The sequence below is a fragment of the Paroedura picta genome, chromosome 11 (assembly GCF_049243985.1).
Source record: "Paroedura picta isolate Pp20150507F chromosome 11, Ppicta_v3.0, whole genome shotgun sequence".
Taxonomy (NCBI): domain Eukaryota; kingdom Metazoa; phylum Chordata; class Lepidosauria; order Squamata; family Gekkonidae; genus Paroedura; species Paroedura picta.
In genome coordinates this window covers 46,992,737-47,011,935 of record NC_135379.1, presented here as the reverse complement: position 1 = coordinate 47,011,935, position 19,199 = coordinate 46,992,737, and the positions used below count along the sequence as shown (strand labels likewise).

The 19,199-nt window shown below is 43.4% G+C and overlaps 1 protein-coding gene across 11 annotated transcripts in view; it reads left to right on the top strand.

Moving 5' to 3' along the window:
- ARPP21 (cAMP regulated phosphoprotein 21) overlaps positions 1-18,992 on the top strand; it is a 264,546-nt gene extending 245,554 nt beyond the window's left edge. For all 11 annotated transcript variants that reach the window (XM_077304025.1, XM_077304032.1, XM_077304024.1 and 8 more), the window contains 2 exons: positions 11,046-11,197; positions 18,200-18,992. In XM_077304025.1, the coding sequence (XP_077160140.1) occupies positions 11,046-11,197; positions 18,200-18,457 (410 nt within the window). In that variant the 3' untranslated portion in view covers positions 18,458-18,992. The remainder of the gene's footprint in view (positions 1-11,045; positions 11,198-18,199) is intronic.
- The last annotated feature ends 207 nt before the right edge of the window (positions 18,993-19,199 follow it).

The window sequence follows — 19,199 nt, the reverse complement described above, 5'->3', positions numbered from 1 at the left end:
TAGTTTTTGCTGCATAGTTTTCCCGAAAGGGCTTGAATATTAAAACCATGGCCATTTCTTTTCAAAAGCATGTCGCTTTTTTGAGTTTCATACTGTATCAAGGTACCACCGTTGGGTTTAACTTAATACGAAAATGTCACTTTGAAAAAGGCAAAAAGTATCTTGAAGCACAAAAAAACAGAAGCATACCTGGAGGAGTACAAAGCCAGGAAACAGCAGGCGCAAGGTTACATTCTAGCAGGAAACCATTTTTCCAATATCAAGGCATTCGGCAAGCTGCGCTGTGTTTTGAAAATGCTTTTTTGTGTTAGGAAAAGAATAGACCGAGGGGCTTTCTTGCACTAAGGAAGTGGTCCCTGGCATGAATCCACATTCCTCCATTCATTTATTTCTCATTTAAATACCGGTTCAGATACAATTGTGTCAAATGAAAGCTCTCTCTCTCCCAGGTTCTCCATTCTGAAGGCAAAAGGGGGGAAGGGACCAGGCGTGATCATTTATCTTTAAATTGTTCAACTATGCCCTGCTTAGTGTTCTTGTTAATAATGCCACGTCTCCAAGGAGCCATCTCTCATTCAATTTCCTCCCATAAGCTGTGGGATTGACCTTACCTGCTGCTCCCTGGAGGGAAAAAAAGACAAAAGGAAAAGCTGAAATGCCAGTCTACCTTAATTAAAAATTTGGTTTCCATTAGATATCTTTTATCAGAAGGAGACGAAGATGTACATTTAAGAAAACAATGAAAGCACTTAATCATGGCTATGTGTTCTCCTGGCTTCTTTTCATCAGGAGTAATAGTGACTACAAGAACTAACTCAAACTGTTTTATCATGAATCACCTTTGGGAGAAGTGTAAATATCCTATCCTAACGCCCAGCATGTTTTCTGCATGTTTTCCCTCAAGGAAGACCCTTCGTTGATAGGATGGCAGCCAAAATAAGGACTTGGTGCCCTTTGAAAATGACTGAGATGGAGTGAGATTGGTGTGCTATTCAGAATACCAGGTCTAACTAGAAAAGGTTTACAGTTCTTTCTGCGTAGGAGCCTGATTTTTCTTTCTGCCATGGTTAACTTTGCCATTCTCTATTTGACAAAAGAGAAAAGAGTTGTTCATTAAAAGTAAAATAGAGTTTTATTCTTGAAAAAAGGAAGGAGAAATGTCGGAAATGGTATTCTACACACCCATCTTTAGTCTAAGTAAATGAAAGTCTGAGTCCTTCCCACAGAGGTAATAAAAGCATTCATGCTGTACCTTCATCTGTGATGGAAAAAGAAAGGAAAAGGCTTTCGGTACAAAGGTATCCCGAATAAAGAGTTCAGCAGGTTCGCTGTTCAGTGTGGCTCGTGGCTATTGTAGTTCTACGAATGCTAATTGATCTCAAACCAATCTTCTATCCAGTTCTAATCTGCTGTCCATCATGCATGGAAGGAATTGTGGCCCGATGGATGCCCAAGTGCTTGCCCAGACTAGCCAGGGCTTGGACTCTACAGGGGTAGTCAAACTGCGGCATTCGCTGGCAGGGGGCTCCTGGGAATTGTAGTCCATGGACATCTGGAGGGCCGCAGTTTGACTACCCCTGCTCTAGAGTCTGGAGTATGCACCGCACTGAAGGCAAACGCAGTGTCTTCATATGCCTTCCAATGTGCCCACAGTTTTGAAAACAAGGCTCTCTTCTAAACTATGGCATATGCAAGATGCTACATGGGGCAGGAAATGCTAATTGAATGAAAGGACAACTTTCACACCAGCCTTTAGTGTAACATACATTGGCAGTTTGAACCAAAACGGGGGTGGTCCTCCTCGTGAGCCACACCACTAGCCGACCTCATGAGTCCCCACTAGCCAGCCATCGCTGAGGGTGATGGGGCGGTGCTCGGGGTCCCCCTTCAACTGGATTTTAGCTAGCTCTATGGGATTTGAATTGTCACCACAGGGATTTTTTTAATGGGTGTTTTAATGGGAACAAATGTTGTAGATTTTATTGGGGTTTTTAGTGTGACTCACCACGAGCCAGCTTGCTGAGAGCGGCGGGCTATAAATTGAAACATAAATAAATATAAATGATTGGCTGGTCAGGTTGAAGGACATGGTTAGCAGAATGGATGTTCTTCAGAATCACATCCCCACGCTGCAGCTAACAACATTCAGAGGACAACTCAGCCCTTCATTCAGCTCCTTTCCCAAACCACTTTTAACTATGTGTTTGCCAGATTAAATCAGAAAAGGACATACAGGAAGGGAGACCATTTTAGCTAGGTGGCAAGCTGGTATCCCCCTCACTCTACCTGAGATTCATATTATACAGAACAGTTTTTCTCTTGGGAAGGTCACCTTTAGCTGGTTGTTGTGCATTTTCCAGGCTGTGTGACTGTGGTCTGGTAGTTTTAGTCCCTGACGTCTTGCCAATAACTGCGGCTGGCTTCTTCAGTGGTAGGACAACAGCCAGCTGACTAGCTGTGAAAGCCTTTGACAAATCTTAGGCCTGTGCCTGGAGGAGGTGTTTCTAGTTTCTATCCTGTTCTTGATTGGGAGCAAATCCTTCTCATTTTAATAGCCCCCCACTATTGTGACGGGGTCAAAAGTATATGCGGAGTGCATATTATATGTTATATGCGGCGTGCATACAGTTCTGTGTGCAATGCAAGGCCGTAGCCAAAGCATGGCAGTCCACCAGGATGCCTGCAGGACGTGCTATTGGTGCTGTTCCAGGGGTGCTGGAAGAAGGGGTGTCAGTATGGAATGCGCCAAGACCTTGAAATTCAGTGTATTTGAAGATCATTTGGCTGTTTCCTCCCCCTCCCCCCACCAAAGCTTGATAAAAAGGGGCTGCTTGAACAGAATTCAGAATTGCAATTATTATTCCAATTGGGTTTCACTTAAGGCTGCACGACTTAGAATAGCAGGATATTATGTTGTTGGTGGAGGTTAAAGTCGCTTGTTCGGCTACAGGCAAAATGGTGTTAAGGAAACGTGCCCTTCTTAAGCCTCTGTATTCATGACACTGCAATATTAGACACTTTACCTTACATTCCTCCAGATCTAGACACACGTTTGGCTCAGTAAATGCAAATGAATGCAGCCATTATACCGGTTTGATAGCAAGGGGGGGGGAATTCACAGTTACTTATCCTGGATGCTTTAGACCAATCCTGCATGGATCAGGGGGTTGGACTAGATGGCTTGCATAGCCCCTTCCAGCTAACATATCAGCAGGGACTCGAAGAATGAAATTCAGGCAGGGAGAAAACAGAATACCAGATTTCCTAGGCCTAAAACACAGCTTCTACTGCCCTGCATTAGATCTCATAAGTCTCTTGCTTGGATGTTTTAGTGTATTCATCTGCAATTTCATTTATAATCCTGAAAGAGTCCCAGTTCAGAACCACTACTAAACACCAGACGAAGTCCACTCATAATGGGCCCAACCATATGGATTTTAATTCCTTATAATGCTTATTTTCATGATGATTTTGTCTCCCTTGTCCCGAAACCCTCACCGCTTATTCATAATTCATACCAAGATGTGCAAGTTGACGTCTTGCTCTTGAGCCTGCACAGTTGGCATTTATCAGGCCAACCTGCTAAGATCAGGAACAGCTGTTAGTTCTTACGTGATTATGTCAATTCCGTACTTGGTCATGATGAGAAAGTAACAGTCCTTCCTTCCTTGGTCACTTAAATTGACGTGAGGTGGGTGGTTTGTTTGTTTGTTTTTTTAAAATGGCACATCAATTTTCAGAAAAACAGGCTATGCTCCATCTGCAGCCCAACAATCCATCATCATCAGGGAACAGGGAAAGTCATGTACGCCTGAAGGGCAGGGCATGCATCATGCAAATGTGATCTTTAGAATAGCAAATGTATCTAGACTGACGGAAGAAAAGACTTTTTGTGTGGCCAGTTGAGGGGGGGGGCTATCCTCCTAAACAAGCCAGGCAAGAGCCAGGGTGTTGTAACAAATTACATATTTGAAAGGAAACGGGTGTGTTGCACAGTTGTGTAGGCAATATGCCACAGCCTGCCTGGAACTACACTGCAGTTTTACTATAGCAATTTTTAAAGGAATGTCAATGTGGTAAATATCAGGAGCCAGTTTATAACTTTTAAAAAACGTATTGTTATGGAAGCTCAAAATTAGCATCCCAAACACAATTGGAAATGGTTTACTTCTCACTGGTCATTCCTAAAAGGGAGGAGTCAGGAATATATTTGGAATGTTTATCCGGGAAAAGATTTTTACAGTCATTGTCGTTTAGCATTACAGAATCGGCTGCCTAAGGAGGTGGTGACTCCCCCTCACTGGCAGTCTTCAAGCAGTCACTGGACAGATACTTATCCTGGATGCTTTGGGCTGATCCTGCATCAAGAAGGGGGTTCGACTAGGTGGCCTTTATGGCCCCTTCCATGATTCTATGTTAGGTGAGGTTGTCTACAGCAGGGGTAGTCAACCTGTGGTCCTCCAGATGTTCATGGACTACAATTCCCATGAGCCTCTGCCAGCATTTGCTGGCAGGGGCTCATGGGAATTGTAGTCCATGAACATCTGGAGGACCACAGGTTGACTACTCCTGGTCTACAGTGAATATAAATGGCATTCAGGTGGGTAGCTATGCTAGTTCGAAGCAGAGGGCAAAGTCTGAGTCCAGTGGCACCTTTAAAGCCAACAAAGATTTATGCAAGGTGCAAGCTTTCATGTGCAAGCACTCGTCTCCAAAGTCTGTGTCTGAAGAAGCGTGCTTGCACATAACACCTTGAAGGTGCCACTGGACAAAAGCAGCATTGGTTGCATTCTGTTGCAAATCTAGCTCATTTGTTAAAAGTCTCTTAAAATGTCAATGACAAACCTCACGGAAATTGTTCTGATCCACTGTTGTGTGTTAATGCCTGAAGGGTTTCTGAAAGACACAGTGACGTGAGATTCTGACATGCGTAAAGTCTCTCTTAGCAACAGGATTTCTTTTCCTAAGCCACTTAGTCTTTGAGGGAATTCTTCCCCTTTTGTGGTTTGTACATTTACACTAGCCAATTACAGTCTTAACATATGCCAAAAGCAAAGCTGGGTCTGCTGTTAAAAGCTTTGTCTATCACATTCTTCTCTATTTATTTAGGATTTTTTTCCTATGCTGCCTCTTCAGAGTTGGCTTACACTTAAAATTCACAGAAAACAAATGAGGAGAGCAGGAAGCAGGTCTCAGGGCTGAGGCGCCTGTATGCCTCCTGTCTTGCTCTAGAGTAGACCTGGCCTTTCTAAAGCACAACAACCTATTTGCCTGGACTAAAGATAGTCAGAGAGCCAAAACCGCTTGAATGACACTCTGGGTTATATTGCTGCCGAAGGAGAGCTATTGTTCAGCTCTCTTTTAACCCTCTAGACTAATTAAGAAATTAAAACAGTGGTGGGCCTTTCAGACAGTGACTCCCCACTCCGGGAATGGTTTGAGTTGTCTTGACTGCCCGCACAGTGATACGGATGATAAAAGTTCAAAGTATTAACTCAGTAAGATGACAGCCTCTTCTATTTATGGGGGAAATCCGAGACTTCCTTTTCCTCAGAGGGACTCATTGAAAATCCATGCACGGCTCTGGCAGCAGAACCTTATGTCTCACGTATGCCCTGGCAAAGCCCTGTCTTCGCAGTAGAGATAACATGGAGCAGGGTGATATAATTACAGTAAAGAGGCCCCAGAGCTGACAGTAATAGGATGGTTCATCTGATATGTACTGCTGTTGGGCAGGAAAAGGCATGTATGTATGTTCTCTGGGGATAGTAAAGGGGCTCACAAGGGTTACGCTTCACGTAGTATGAAAGCTAATGTGCCGGAGAGGAAGCATGAAGGAGAACTAATCTACGGTTCCCCCTTCTTCCTCTTCACCAGATTATTTTCCTAAATGATTAGTAGGTTTTGTTTTGCTTTGCAGTTTAGCATTCCATTCCTGTTCTGGCGCAGTAGATTAATCCTCATCCTTTTCTTACCATAATAGGCAGTTTTTTTTCCAAGCTTCCTAGAAGTAGTTAACTAAGGAAGCCATAGGGACTTTCAGCGCTGGAGCTTCGGAAAAATCTGGGAAGCAGCAATGTAATTCAACAGCAATCTCAGTCTTGCAAAAATAAATAAATAAATAAATAAATAAATAAATAAATAAATAAATAAATAAATAAATAATGCAGCAGCAACAAAAGATAATATTTCATGCCGACTTTGACAAAGCCCTGGCTGTTGCAGAAACTTGAATTTCATCTTCATCCATCTTCTACCTCTATGACATGCTTGGCCCGTTGTGAAAACAAGACATCGGTACATCTCAGCAACCAGAGGAATCAGTTGTGTGGATTATCTTACACAGTTCACTGGGGACAGCCACAGCTACTGGACACCCCATGCCAGTTACAGGGGAAAATCTAGGAGGCAAGGACAACTAGCAGCAGGACAGGAGGGCTGGAGGAGGAGATAAGAGGAGGACAAGCAAAGTGGTGACAGCAAGCTAAAGCTTGGAGCCTTCTGATACCCCAGTGGGAGACCATGGGCCTTTCCACGATGTCACTTAGTTTCATATGGGATGAAGAACATCATGTGATTTTGCAAAGCAATTACAATAGAATTGCGGGCAGAAACAGGACTGTGCAAATCATCTAGTCCAGCCACTGCTCTAAAGCAAGATCCCCATGGAGGATCTCATTCCCATCCGTTCCAGTGTAATCACATATTACTGCTTGTGCACAGAAATCATGTTATTACAAGTGAAAAATGATGAACGACCAAGGTGTGTGTGTGTTAGGTGCCATCAAGTTACTTTTGACGTTTGGCATCTGTGTGAATTAATGACATCCCATCATTAACAACCTTGCTCAGTTCTTGGAAACTGAGGGCCATGGCTTCCTTGATTGAGTCAATTCATTTCATGCTGGGTCTTTTTTTTCCTGCTACCTCTTCTAGCATCAGTGACTTTTGTAGAGAGACATAATGTAACCAAAGTACAATTGCCTCAGTTTGGTTATTTTAGCTTCTACAAAGAGATCAGACTAGATCTGACTTGGGAAGATATTATTTTATTTTATTTTATTTTTTTAATATTCTGCTGCTCTTCCAGTAGACTTGCAGCGATTTACAAAAGATAAAAACAGTAAAAAATACAATAAAACCCAATAAAACACCCCTTACAAAAAATACACAGAATAGATGACAACCTCTTACCCAATCTTCTCTAGTACCTGTTTCCTCCCCCCATTCAGCCAGAGGGTAAGCCTTCTTCCCCTGGAAGTGAGGAGCCAGATCTAATAGACATGTTAAAAAGTATAGGGGATAGTATCGCCCTCTGTGGCACCCCACATGGCAGCCCACAGGGGTCCGACATCTCATCCTCCACTTCAACCCTCTGTGTCTGGTTCCGAAGAAACGAGACCAGCCATTGCAGCGCAGTCCCCTTAATCCCGGTCCCAGCATGGTGGTGGGCCAATAACTCATCGTCGACCACATCAAATGCAGCTGAGAAGTCTAAAAGCATGAGAATAGCCAAGCCACCCTGATCCAGGCGGATATCATCTGTCAAGGCGACCAACATGGTCTTCACCCTGTGGCCAGGATGCAAGCCTGACTGGTATGGGTCAAGGGCCGAAGTTTCCTTCAAGAATGCTAAGAGCTGTTCTGCCACAGCCCACTTTACTACCTTACCCAGAAACACAAGATGTGAGACCGGGCGGTAGATGGCAGGGTCCCGCGGGTACAGTGATGGTTTTTCAGTAGAAGGCATACCACTGCCTCCTTAAGCCCTTTGGGAAACTCCAGATGTGAAGGAGAGGTTGACAATTTTCCTCGGGGCCTCCTATCCACTGGTCACCCAATTTGAGCAACCAAGAAGGACAGGGGTCCAAGGGGCAAGTGGTTGCCTTCACTGACCCTAGCAACTTGTCCGCTTCAGTTAATGAGAGCCATCTGAAGCCATCAAACACTAACCTCCACGACGGCCATGGAGCTTCCAGTTTTCAAACTGTTACAATTATGGCAGGTAGGTCGTGGTGGAGCAATAGAACTTTGTCCGCAAAATAGCTTGATAAAGCCTCACAGCTCAAATCCAATTCCCTTATCATTGTGTGCCCTACCTCAAGAGCGGTAAGTGACCCAATTACTCTAAACAATTGTGCCGGGTGAGAGCTTGCGGACACGATTTCCAAGGTGTTATAATCTAGTTTTACTGCTTTCACTGCATTTTCATACACCTTCATAAGCGTGCAATGAGATGTACTTGCCACCTTGTCGTGAGTCTTCCTCCACACCTGCTCTAGCCCTCATGCTTCCTTCTTCCTCTCCTGAAGCTCCTGGGTATACCAAGTTGTCTGTTTGAGACGAAGGTGGAGAGGGTGCCGAGGAGCAATCTTGTTGATGGCAGCCATGAGGCAGGACTGCCAGTCCTTCACCAGGGCCGTCAGCAAGATGCCAGAGGGCATTGGGTCCTGCAGAGCATTCAGGAATCTCTCAGAATCTATAAGTCTCCATGAGCGGACTAGAATGCATCCGTCACCCAAACAGGTTGGGGGTGGTATCCTAAATCGAGCCTTCGGGCATGGTGGTCTGAGCATGGAACAATGTTATTTGCCACCAGATCTACCGTTACACCTGCGACAAAGATCAAATTGAGGGTGTGACCAGCCTGATGGGTGGGACCAGCAAAAAATTGTGAGACCCCTAGTTTATGTGCAGGAAGAAATTTTGCTGATCTTTGGAAACAAATATTCACTTGCCATTCATAGAAAACAAATATATATTTAATGTCAGATGTGTGTGGTAGAGCAAAATTCAAACCCAGTCACTCCTTCAAGACCAACAAATTTTGCCAGGGTATAAACCAGGCTTTCTCAACCAGGGGTTCATTCAACCTTAGGGTTTCTTGATGGCCCTGGAAGGGTTTCCTAATTTTTATGTATTTTAAATTTGTTAAACATTTATCAGGTGATATGACCAAAGTCATGTTGACCCAACTTCCCCTCTCAAAATGGCCAATGATGGGCCTGGAGGGGTGGGAAGGGGTGGGGCCCCAGGTGTGTGTGTACATAGCTATGTTTCCCAACCATATTTTGCACCGTTGTGCCACTACTGGGGTTTCTAAAAGCCTGAAGAAAGTTTCAGGGGGTTCTCAACGGTAAAAAAGTTGATAAAAGCTGGTAAAAGTCGAAGTCACTTTATCAGGTATTGACGAAGCCATCTTTGATTTTCAAAAGCTGGAAAATGTTTATCTTAAGAATCCACTGTCCTTATCTCCTACATGACTACATTTTCTATATACATTTAATGTTATTACCATTATAAATACAAGAGGTCTGAGTAAAATGCCCAACAACTGAGGAATATGAAACTGTGTAAAACACAAATCAACCATAGAGCCCAATACGGCATAAATGTGAAGCTATTTTCACATAAATACTATTTTTCCTTTAATATCTGGTAGGGTCTTTCTTTTAATTCAATTACATGTAGCACCAGGCTATCAGATTCTTGGTGACAATGAGACCATAAGCATGCTTCACACAAATAAGCATTCCTCCAGCAAGCATGTCCTGGTGTTACGTCTATGCAAAAGCGTATGAGTGCCATGGAGGCTCAATTTGTATTCATGAGTAGTGTGTTGATCAATATACCTCATGACTCTGAAATCATCAGCAAGGTACCTCTCCATTGTGCAAGGAAATAGAAAGCAAACAACATCACTGGAAATGTCAATCCACGGAGAGCTAATAATTTTCTTCCGAAGTCTTGTACATGGGAAGAAATGTATAGTCCGTGTGGACAGGAACACTGGGCTACTTCATATTAAAAAATCTCTTTCTGATTGATATTTTAAGATAGATTCCCCCTCCCCACCAACAATCACCTATCTTGATTGACAGCTTCCACCGAAAGGCACACAGAGATTGCACTGCACCTGTTCAAATAGTTCTGTGCCTAACCATTTCCTTTCCTTTCTTAATCATTTTATTTCCCCGGTGCTTTTATTTTATTTAAAATATTTATGCCTCACCTTGTCTCAGTAAGCTCAAGGTGGCTAACAAAACAGCACAACCTACAAGGACGAAAACATCATAAGGAACAAATTAAAGCCAGCGTGCAGTGAAACATGCACAGCGAAAAACACAGCCAGGACAAGTTTATTCATTCTTACTCTATGTCAGGGGTAGTCAAACTGTGGCCTTCCAGACGTCCATGGACTACAATCCCCACGATCCCCTGCCAGCGAACGCACTGGTCAGACCACACCTGGAGTACTGTGTGCAGTTCTGGAGGCCTCACTTCAAGAAAGACGTAGATAAAATTGAAAGTGTACAGAGGAGAGCGACGAAGATGATCTGGGGCCAAGGGACCAAGCCCTATGAAGATAGGTTGAGGGACTTGGGAATGTTCAGCCTGGAGAAAAGGAGGTTGAGAGGGGACATGATAGCCCTCTTTAAGTATTTGAAAGGTTGTCACTTGGAGGAGGGCAGGATGCTGTTTCTGTTGGCTGCAGAGGAGAGGACACGCAGTAATGGGTTTAAACTTCAAGTACAACGATATAGGCTAGATATCAGGAAAAAAATTTTCACAGTCAGAGTAGTTCAGCAGTGGAATAGGCTGCCTAAGGAGGTGGTGAGCTCCCCCTCACTGGCAGTCTTCAAGCAAAGGTTGGATGCACACTTTTCTTGGATGCTTTAGGATGCTTAGGGCTGATCCTGCGTTGAGCAGGGGGTTGGACTAGATGGCCTGTAAGGCCCCTTCCAACTCTATGATTCTATGATTCTATTCTATGAATTGTAGTCCATGGACATCTGGAAGGCCGCAGTTTGACTACCCCTGCTCTATGTGTAAGAAAGACCCCCAAACAGGGGGGAAAGTATGTTAAAGGATCCTTGTTGCTGAGCTACCTTCAGCAAATGATATTTTCCCTCACGTATAGTTTTCTTTTAATTGACCCGGCAGCTACAAAACCTCAGAAGGAGTGCATGTGTGAATGCTTTTGTCAAGGTCTGGGCTTCCCTGAGCATTCTGTGTCTGAAATATCCATCTGTTCTTGCTTCCAGGTTACCAGTCTGTCTTGACCAATCAACAACAAGGGTTCCAAGGACTCCTCGGAATGCAACAGCCTCCCCAAAGCCAGAACCTGATGAATAATCAACAGGGAAATCAGGTGCAAGGCATGATGGTTCAGTATCCAGCCATGTCGTCTTATCAGGTGCGAAGCAACTATTTGGACTTCTACATGTCACCAGGCATCGATGGTTATGTCACTACAAACCTAGGCTGAGCTGATATGTACCCTTCCACCAATTTTTCAGTCTTGTATGCTGGTTCACATGTCCTTCTGTGCCTTTTATTGGGCGGGGGGAGTTAAAAAGAGACAAAATGTTTTCCCCCAAACACTGGTAGAATGATTACCTCGCCACTGATTCCAAGTGTTGTTTCTCTCCTCTACTTTATGTTATTTGATTCATTCATTCTACATTTTTATAAGCCTACCTTTGTACCAAAATCAGTACAGCAAACATTCACTTATTTGATTAGTATCCTTACCTGTGGAGTCACTTTGAACAATGCTATTTGAAGTATTCCATCTGTTCTACCAGAGTTAGATTTAAGCCCAGTAGCACCTTAGAGACCCACAAGATTTTCAGGGGATGAGTTTTCAAGAGTCAAAGCTCGCTTTGTCAGATACAGAGCTTTGACTTTTGAAAGCTAATACCCCCAAAAAATCTCCTTGGTCTCTAATGTGATACCGGACTTGAATTTAGCTCTTCTACTGCAGGCCAACAGGGATAGACTCTGAAACTGCCTCCTCTAGGTATCAGTGATTCAATTGTAGAGGTATCTAACACTGTCTTCAGAGATGGGAATCTCACATCCAACTAGCTGACTCTATTAAGTACTGAAAACAGAAAACTAGCAGTGGGAGATTGGGTCTACTGTCAGCGGGAAAGAAAGTGTCTTGATTTACTACCTAACTTCATATCTGTATTGAAATGTCCTAAAATGTGATGAGTCAGGCCAATGTTTCCTTTTTCCATTTGTCCCTTGATAGAAACAGATAAGTTCTAACACATATTCCACGGCCTGCTTCCATTTTTCTCCCCAGAAAGGAAGAATAATAGGCCTAACTGAAGTAGAAGACTGCAGTGTGCCTTTATCATACAAAAAAAAAATCTTCTCTGTCAAATCCAAATGACTGGGGTAGATTTGTCACAAGAACATCCTGGTACCTGAATGCCCTCTGTGACCTGGCCTTGACGGCTGACGCTAAACCAGCCTCCAAAGCGACGCGTGGTCAGCCCTGGATAGTACTTGGGTAGGAGACCACCAAAGAAGTCCAGGGTGGCTAGGAAGAGGCAGACAACAGAGAACCATCCCCTGTTCATCTCTTGCCTTGCCAGCCCTTCACACTCACAATGCCCACATTAGATCTAAATACAGAATACCTTAATTGTTAGCTACAATGTTTTAGAAGAAGAAGAAGAAGAAGAAGAAGAAGAAGAAGAAGAAGAAGAAGAAGAAGAAGAAGAGTTAGTTCTTTTATGCCGCTTTTCTCTACCCGAAGGAGGCTCAAAGCGGCTTACAGTCGCCTTCCCTATCCTCTCCCCACAACAGACACCCTGTGGGGTGGGTGAGGCTGAGAGAACCCTGATATCACTGCCCGGTCAGAACAGTTTTATCAGTGCCGTGGCGAGCCCAAGGTCACCCAGCTGGTTGCATGTGGGGGAGTGCAGAATCGAACCCGGCATGCCAGATTATAAGTCCGCACTCCTAACCACTACACCAAACTGGCTCTTTACGTAGTAAAGCAGCCACAGGTAACTGTTTGAGGATTATTATCCCCAAATTGTCTTCAGCATACAATGTGGAATCGTGAAATGCCTGCTCATCCATAACTCCCATAGTAACTTTGGAAACTAAGCATTACAGAGAGAGACATGACCCCTGCCAATTCACTTCTTCCAGACAGCATTGTTGGGTGTATGTGTGTGTGTAGTTTTCATTGTGTTACCATTTTGACCACCATCCCAAAAAACAATAGCCAGAGAGGGGGGTATCACCAGCAGTGAAATTGTGTCCTGTATTTCCCCCCAATTACATTTTACTTTAGATGCATACTACACATGTAACCCTTTGTCCAATCTTTTTTTGAAACTTGGGGTTTCTTTTGAGGAGAGGCTTCTGCAGCCACTCTGCAAATATGGTGCCTCTGCTTCAAACACCCACCCCCCACTACGGAATAGATCCAAAGGCAAAATTTTCCACTGATTTTAACAGCGCCATAGATCTTAATGGCACCAAATTGCTGGATTGTTATCCAAATCACCGAATCACAATTCGGATATGGCTGATTTGGACCATTTAAAGTGCAGAGAAGGGCAGTTTGACTCAGATACAAGCCCAAAAGTACATGAATCCGCATTGATTCGGGTACTTTTCGGCTTATCTGAACCAAATTGCTCATGTCGAATACAGACATCAGGAGTGCTTCCAACCCCTCACCTCCTTGGTACACACAACAAAGAGATTCTGCCACCATGATCGCAGATTGAGGCCACCGACTACTGCCTGGAGTACTGAATGAATTGAGTATAAGCTTCTTAAACAAGAATTTTGAATCTCTGTATTGGTTATTCACAACAAAGTTTGAGTCCAGTGGCATCTTTAAGATCGACAACATTTTAGCCAAGGTATAAGCTTTTGTGTTTAAGCACACTTCTTCCGATACAGTGAAACACAATTTCCACAACCATTGCATATAGGTGGAAAAGAGGTTAGGGAAGGCTTGGTTGCCAGGAAGGGCTATTTTCCCCTTAATACACAGCTTGACTGAAACGTAGTTTAGAAAACTTGCATTTGGGCATGCCTGTAACAAAGTAAACTTGGAGGCTGGCCTCTAACTGTGTGCAATCTCCTAAAGTCTACTCAGTGGGCTACTCAGTGGGCCTTATTCCTCGGAAGATAGCCTCAGGGTTGCACTGGCAGGATGTGAAGTGAGTCCTCCACACTGAACTCATTTCTGCCCACTGTTGTTTCAAACCCATCTCTAGGGCTTTATGCAAGGATGTGGGCTAGATAAGCATTCCCTTTGCATTCCCAGAAAAAAAAAATTCTATCTCTCCTCCCAGTCTCCTCCATGAGGTCTGGATGTGGGTGTTGTTTGCCAGGAGGAGAGACTCATTTTCCTCTGGTAAAGCTTGCATGTGTGGGCAGTTATAATCCTTTGAGCTTCCCTACAATCTATACTATTTTCCTATTGGGGAAAAGGGAGTAGGAGGCCATTCTGCAAGGCGCCTTGCAGTATCCCTCATTCCTTCTGTGCCAGCTGTTTGCGAAGGAGGCTCTCTGCAGCATGCAGTCACGTGTCCCTTCCCCCACATCTCTCTCAAGAGGAATTAACGATGCACCATGAATTGGGGATTTGACTGTGAGCTAGAAGGGTAACATTCCAAAGAGGTGTTTGAACTGATTGGCTTTTCTGCCAGCAACAAAGAAAAGGTGCATTCCATCTGTCAAGGTGGCCCTGTTCTGTTCCCCCATCTTCAGACTGAGATCCTGGAACAAGACCCTTTTTGGTAACTTAACTGGATTAGGACCAGTCACCACACAGCAACAAAAAACTACAAAGCCTTCTTTTTAAAAAACTTCCTTTTAAAAAGGTGTTAAAACATTGTGAGGGTTCAAAGCAAATAAAAACCAATTTCCTAGATGCATGAACTGAAGGTTCTTACAGCACAGATACTAAGTTCTTCAAGCACCAACAGACACAATTTAGATTGAAGCAGTATAATCCAGAACACCAATAATGGTAAGGTAATACAGCAGAGACAAAAAACATAGATAAGAAAGTGAGTGAGGGATGTCATACTCCTAGACCAGATTACAAAGTTCTCAAAGAGGCAGGACACAGTGGCCATGGGTGATTTCAGTTGCCCAGATATCTGTTGGAAGATCAACTCTGCTAAAAATGATAATTCCAATAAATTCTTGACTCGTCTTGCTGGCAACTTCATTTCCCAGAAGGTCCCTTCCAGCTCTATGATCCTATGAGTAAGACCTATGAGGACAACCCACATTTAAAGGAAACATAGGCTACTGATATACTGGCTTCCTTCAACCGATCAAGAACCTGTCTGGAGACAGTGTTCTGAAAGATGAGCAAAACTTTCCCACCCCAGCCCTTACAGTAAATTAATCAGCAGGGCTGTTTGATGTTTGTGGCCTTGAGTTCCAAGGTCTATGCAGGGAGGGCTACTCTCACCAGTGGCTGCCCCTTGGTATTCACTGAGTTGAAAACAGAAGATCCAAAATCACAGAGATGGAATTTTACATGGCGAAATCTCATCCCCTTGTCACCATCTTACTATCCAAAGAGGCTGTGTAGAGACTTGCATGCACAAAAGCCCGGGGTGGGCAAAGTGCGGCCCTCCAGACATCCATGGACTACAATTCCCATGAGCGGCTGCCAGCAGATGCTGGCAGGGGCTCATGGGAATTTTATTCCATAGACATCTGGAGGGCCGCACTTTGCCCACCTCTGGCAAAAGCCACGTGATGTGGAGGCTGTACTATGGAGTGGAATTAGGTGAGGCTGAGTGAAAAAGCAGACTGGATCTAATCCCTAGTCTGGAGTTTCCTCAGGCAGGGCACTAAATTGACTGAGTTGGTCATGTAGAGCTGAATATGGGTGGTGGGGGTATTATCACGTTTTAATACAGTTGAGTGATAAATTAGAATCAGTCAGTATGTCCCTGCTCCCCACCCCCACCCCCACCTTCACAAAATACCATTTTAAGAGCCAGCTTGGTGTTGTGGTTAGGAGTGCGGATTTCTAATCTGGCATGCCGGGTTTGATTCTGCGCTCCCCCACATGCAGCCAGCTGGGTGACCTTGGGCTCGCCACGGCACTGATAAAGCTGTTCTGACCGAGCAATGATATCAGGGCTCTCTCAACCTCACCCACCTCACAGTGTGTCTGTTGTGGGAAGAGGAATGGGAAGGTGACTGTAAGCTGCCTTGAGCCTCCTTCGAGTAGAGAAAAGCAGCATATAAGAACTAACTCTTCTTCTTCTTCTTCTTCTTCTTCTTCTTCTTCTTCTTCCTCTTCTTCTTCTAAATGGCACCAGTGTATATACAAAATGAATATGTTGTAGATAAAATTTAGTTCATAAAATCATTGCAGTAAGCTTTAGGAATATGAAACAATCTCTCTAAATAGCTTCACAAACAATTGCTTGTCAGAAAAAGCCAAGCTGCCATTCAGTTATGAACTTTTTTCACTATTGATTTAACTTTTCTGAAATAAACAGGGAACTAAAGCATCTTATGAAGACTCAGATCGCCAAGCCCAATAAACCAAAGGTTGTTTTGAAACAATGCATCCACCAAACTTACTTGGCTAGTGGTTTTAATGCCAAAATGCTTATTTGCATGGCTCATCTGCTCCCTTTAGAAACACTTATCAGCTAGCTTTAGAAATATGCCTGCAATTGCACTATTTAATTCAACATTTGACTGGGAGATACCAAAGTGCTTCCTATCTGATAAAATAGCCCTTCTGGGTGTAAACTGCACAGAGTTTTTATTCCAATCCCAGGTCGATTCAGTCCCTGACATCGATACAGAATGGGATTTCTGTTTTGATTTTCAGCCATTTAAATTTTCCTTCTGCAACAAGTAGAATTGATCCGGAGTGACCCTACCTTTATCGTGCAATATCGTAGAGTGCTTTTAACCCTCAATATCTTAAAATTCGGGTTGAGAAAGCAGGCTGTTTTGAATCTGGGCTCTGCTCCGTGGTAGAGAACCCCTGATTGGCCAAAGCTGCTCATGTGACAAGCTTGCCTTAAAGGAGAAGCCCCTAATTTCTCTCAACATCTGTTGGTCTTGGATTTTTTTCTCCCTCCTCTGCCTTCTTCGATCCTCTCCCCCCCCCTTCAAGAAAAGAAAGAGGCTGTGCTTGGCTCCCCCCCCCCTTCTGAACTACCCTAACCACATGCAGAACACTTTTCTGTTTCAATGGGGAGGGGGGGAAGAGGAAGACACGAGTACAAATCGATCTGAATTCAACAGGATTGACAATGGAATAAACAAAGTCAGTGCAGACTCTGCCCTTGAGGGAGATAATTTTCAGCCCTCCTTTTTTTATTTTCGATTGTATGTGAGTGAGGGGAAAGACATAAGCAGGTTTTCCCATGCTGTTCCTCCCGTTGGCCTGCACATCCAATAGCAAACTGAAGAGATCAAGACTTTCTTCATAGAAACTCTGCTATTATTTAGTATTGAAATTCTAGAAGTAGTCCCAGTTTAATTCTCTGATTGCTCTGTGTTTCAAAGGTCCCGCTTACCTGTGGAAGAATGAGTCTGAAGTATTACAAAGTAATTCTGATTATGTGGTTGAGAATAACACTAGAACAGATACATGCTCCTCTCCACTTTTATAACTTTGTTGGTCTTAAAGGTGCTACTGGACTCTGATTTTATTGTGCTACTTCAGACCAACACAACTACCCATTTGAATCAAATATGGTCATATTGAGGGATATTAAGCATTGGTAAAGTATTAATATCCTGAAAGTTAGCAGAGTGCCTTAGTATGGCAATTAGCGCAGCATGCAAGCAGAGTGCATGTGGGTCAGAGAAAACAAGAAACAAAGAAAGACACGTTCACAAACGTCATACTTAACTATTTAATAAAGAACTTAATACTACATACTTAGAGGTAAAGATAAGGTTCCTAGTCTAATCTAAAGAGCTGGATGGAGAGAGATGCTTGAGGCATCTCCCTTCCATCATGTTGTAGGCTGGAGAGATGGAGAAGAGAGAGGAGATTGGGGAAACAGGAAATTATCCTCTAGGGACAGGTCAGTGATATCAAAGTTGAGTGGTCAGTATCCCTGTCTATCTCACTAACTCTATGGTAAGAGAATTCCTATTTACAGCCCCACAAATCAGGAGACATCGCATAGAGAGTTGTTTTCCAACACATATAATTGTCCATAGGACCGCAATGGGTCAGAAACAACTTCGCGCCTAACAACAACAAAAACAATCACTCAATAACTATTTAACAAAATTTAAAAAGTTGAACTACAGTGTAGATAGGTCAGTAACATGCACGGTCCAGCACAATAACCAAGAAAGAAAAGAATTTCAGGACCTTCATATTTACTTGATTCTTTTAACTGTGTCCTTGTGTACTCTCCTCCAGGTGCCAATGACCCAGGGTTCTCAAGGACTGCCACAACAGTCGTATCAACAGCCAATCATGCTACCTAATCAATCAGGTCAAGGAACACTTACAGCCACCGGAATGCCCGTTTACTGTAATGTCATCCCTCCTTCCCCACAGAACAATCTCCGGTTGATTGCCCCACATTGTCCCTCTAATAACGTTCCAGTTATCTCTGCCAACTGCAGGACAAACTGTGTGTCTATGAACAATAGCGGATGGCAAGTCAAGTACTGAAACTGTGAATTTATGGTACCAACAACTAAAGATAGCCGTGCATTCTTTTTTAACGACAACGATCTCATGGCCTTCAACTGAAAAGAGGAACACAATATGTGTGATTGGTTAATGGGCATAATGGGCGACCTCACTGCTGGAAATAATGTAAACAAAGACAACAAAACATAATAAGTTGTTTGCTGGTTAATGGTGCATATTTTTTGTCATGTCCGCTAGGTATGCCTTTATAGCTTAGCTAGTGACATGAAATCATTGAGGTAAGATTTTTTCCTACCACTGAACAAAACTGTGTAGATTATAATACCCCTGATTCAGATTAGTTTTGTACTTTGTGTTGAGTTTGTGAAGCTAAAGGTATTTAAAAATATAATAAAACCACATCGTACCAAAGTTGTCATGGACATTTTAAAAACCTGATGAATGGAATGAATAATTTATATACACAATAGAGTTTTTTTATGGATATCTACTGTATTGTAGTGTTAAATCACAATAAAGTTACTTGACCTCATGCAGAAAGGTCAGCTTTCTAGTATCTGTTTGGCCTCTTCATTCTTTCAGGACTCTTTTCATTTGGAGTGCCCTGAGAGGGGTAGCCCAGGCAAGCCTAATCCCATCAGATCTCAGAAGCTACAGCTGGTTGGCCCTGACCAGCACTTGGAAGGGCAACCTCCAAGGAATATGGCAAATCACCTCCGAACATCTCTGGCCTGGCAGACAGACAATGTTTGGATGACCT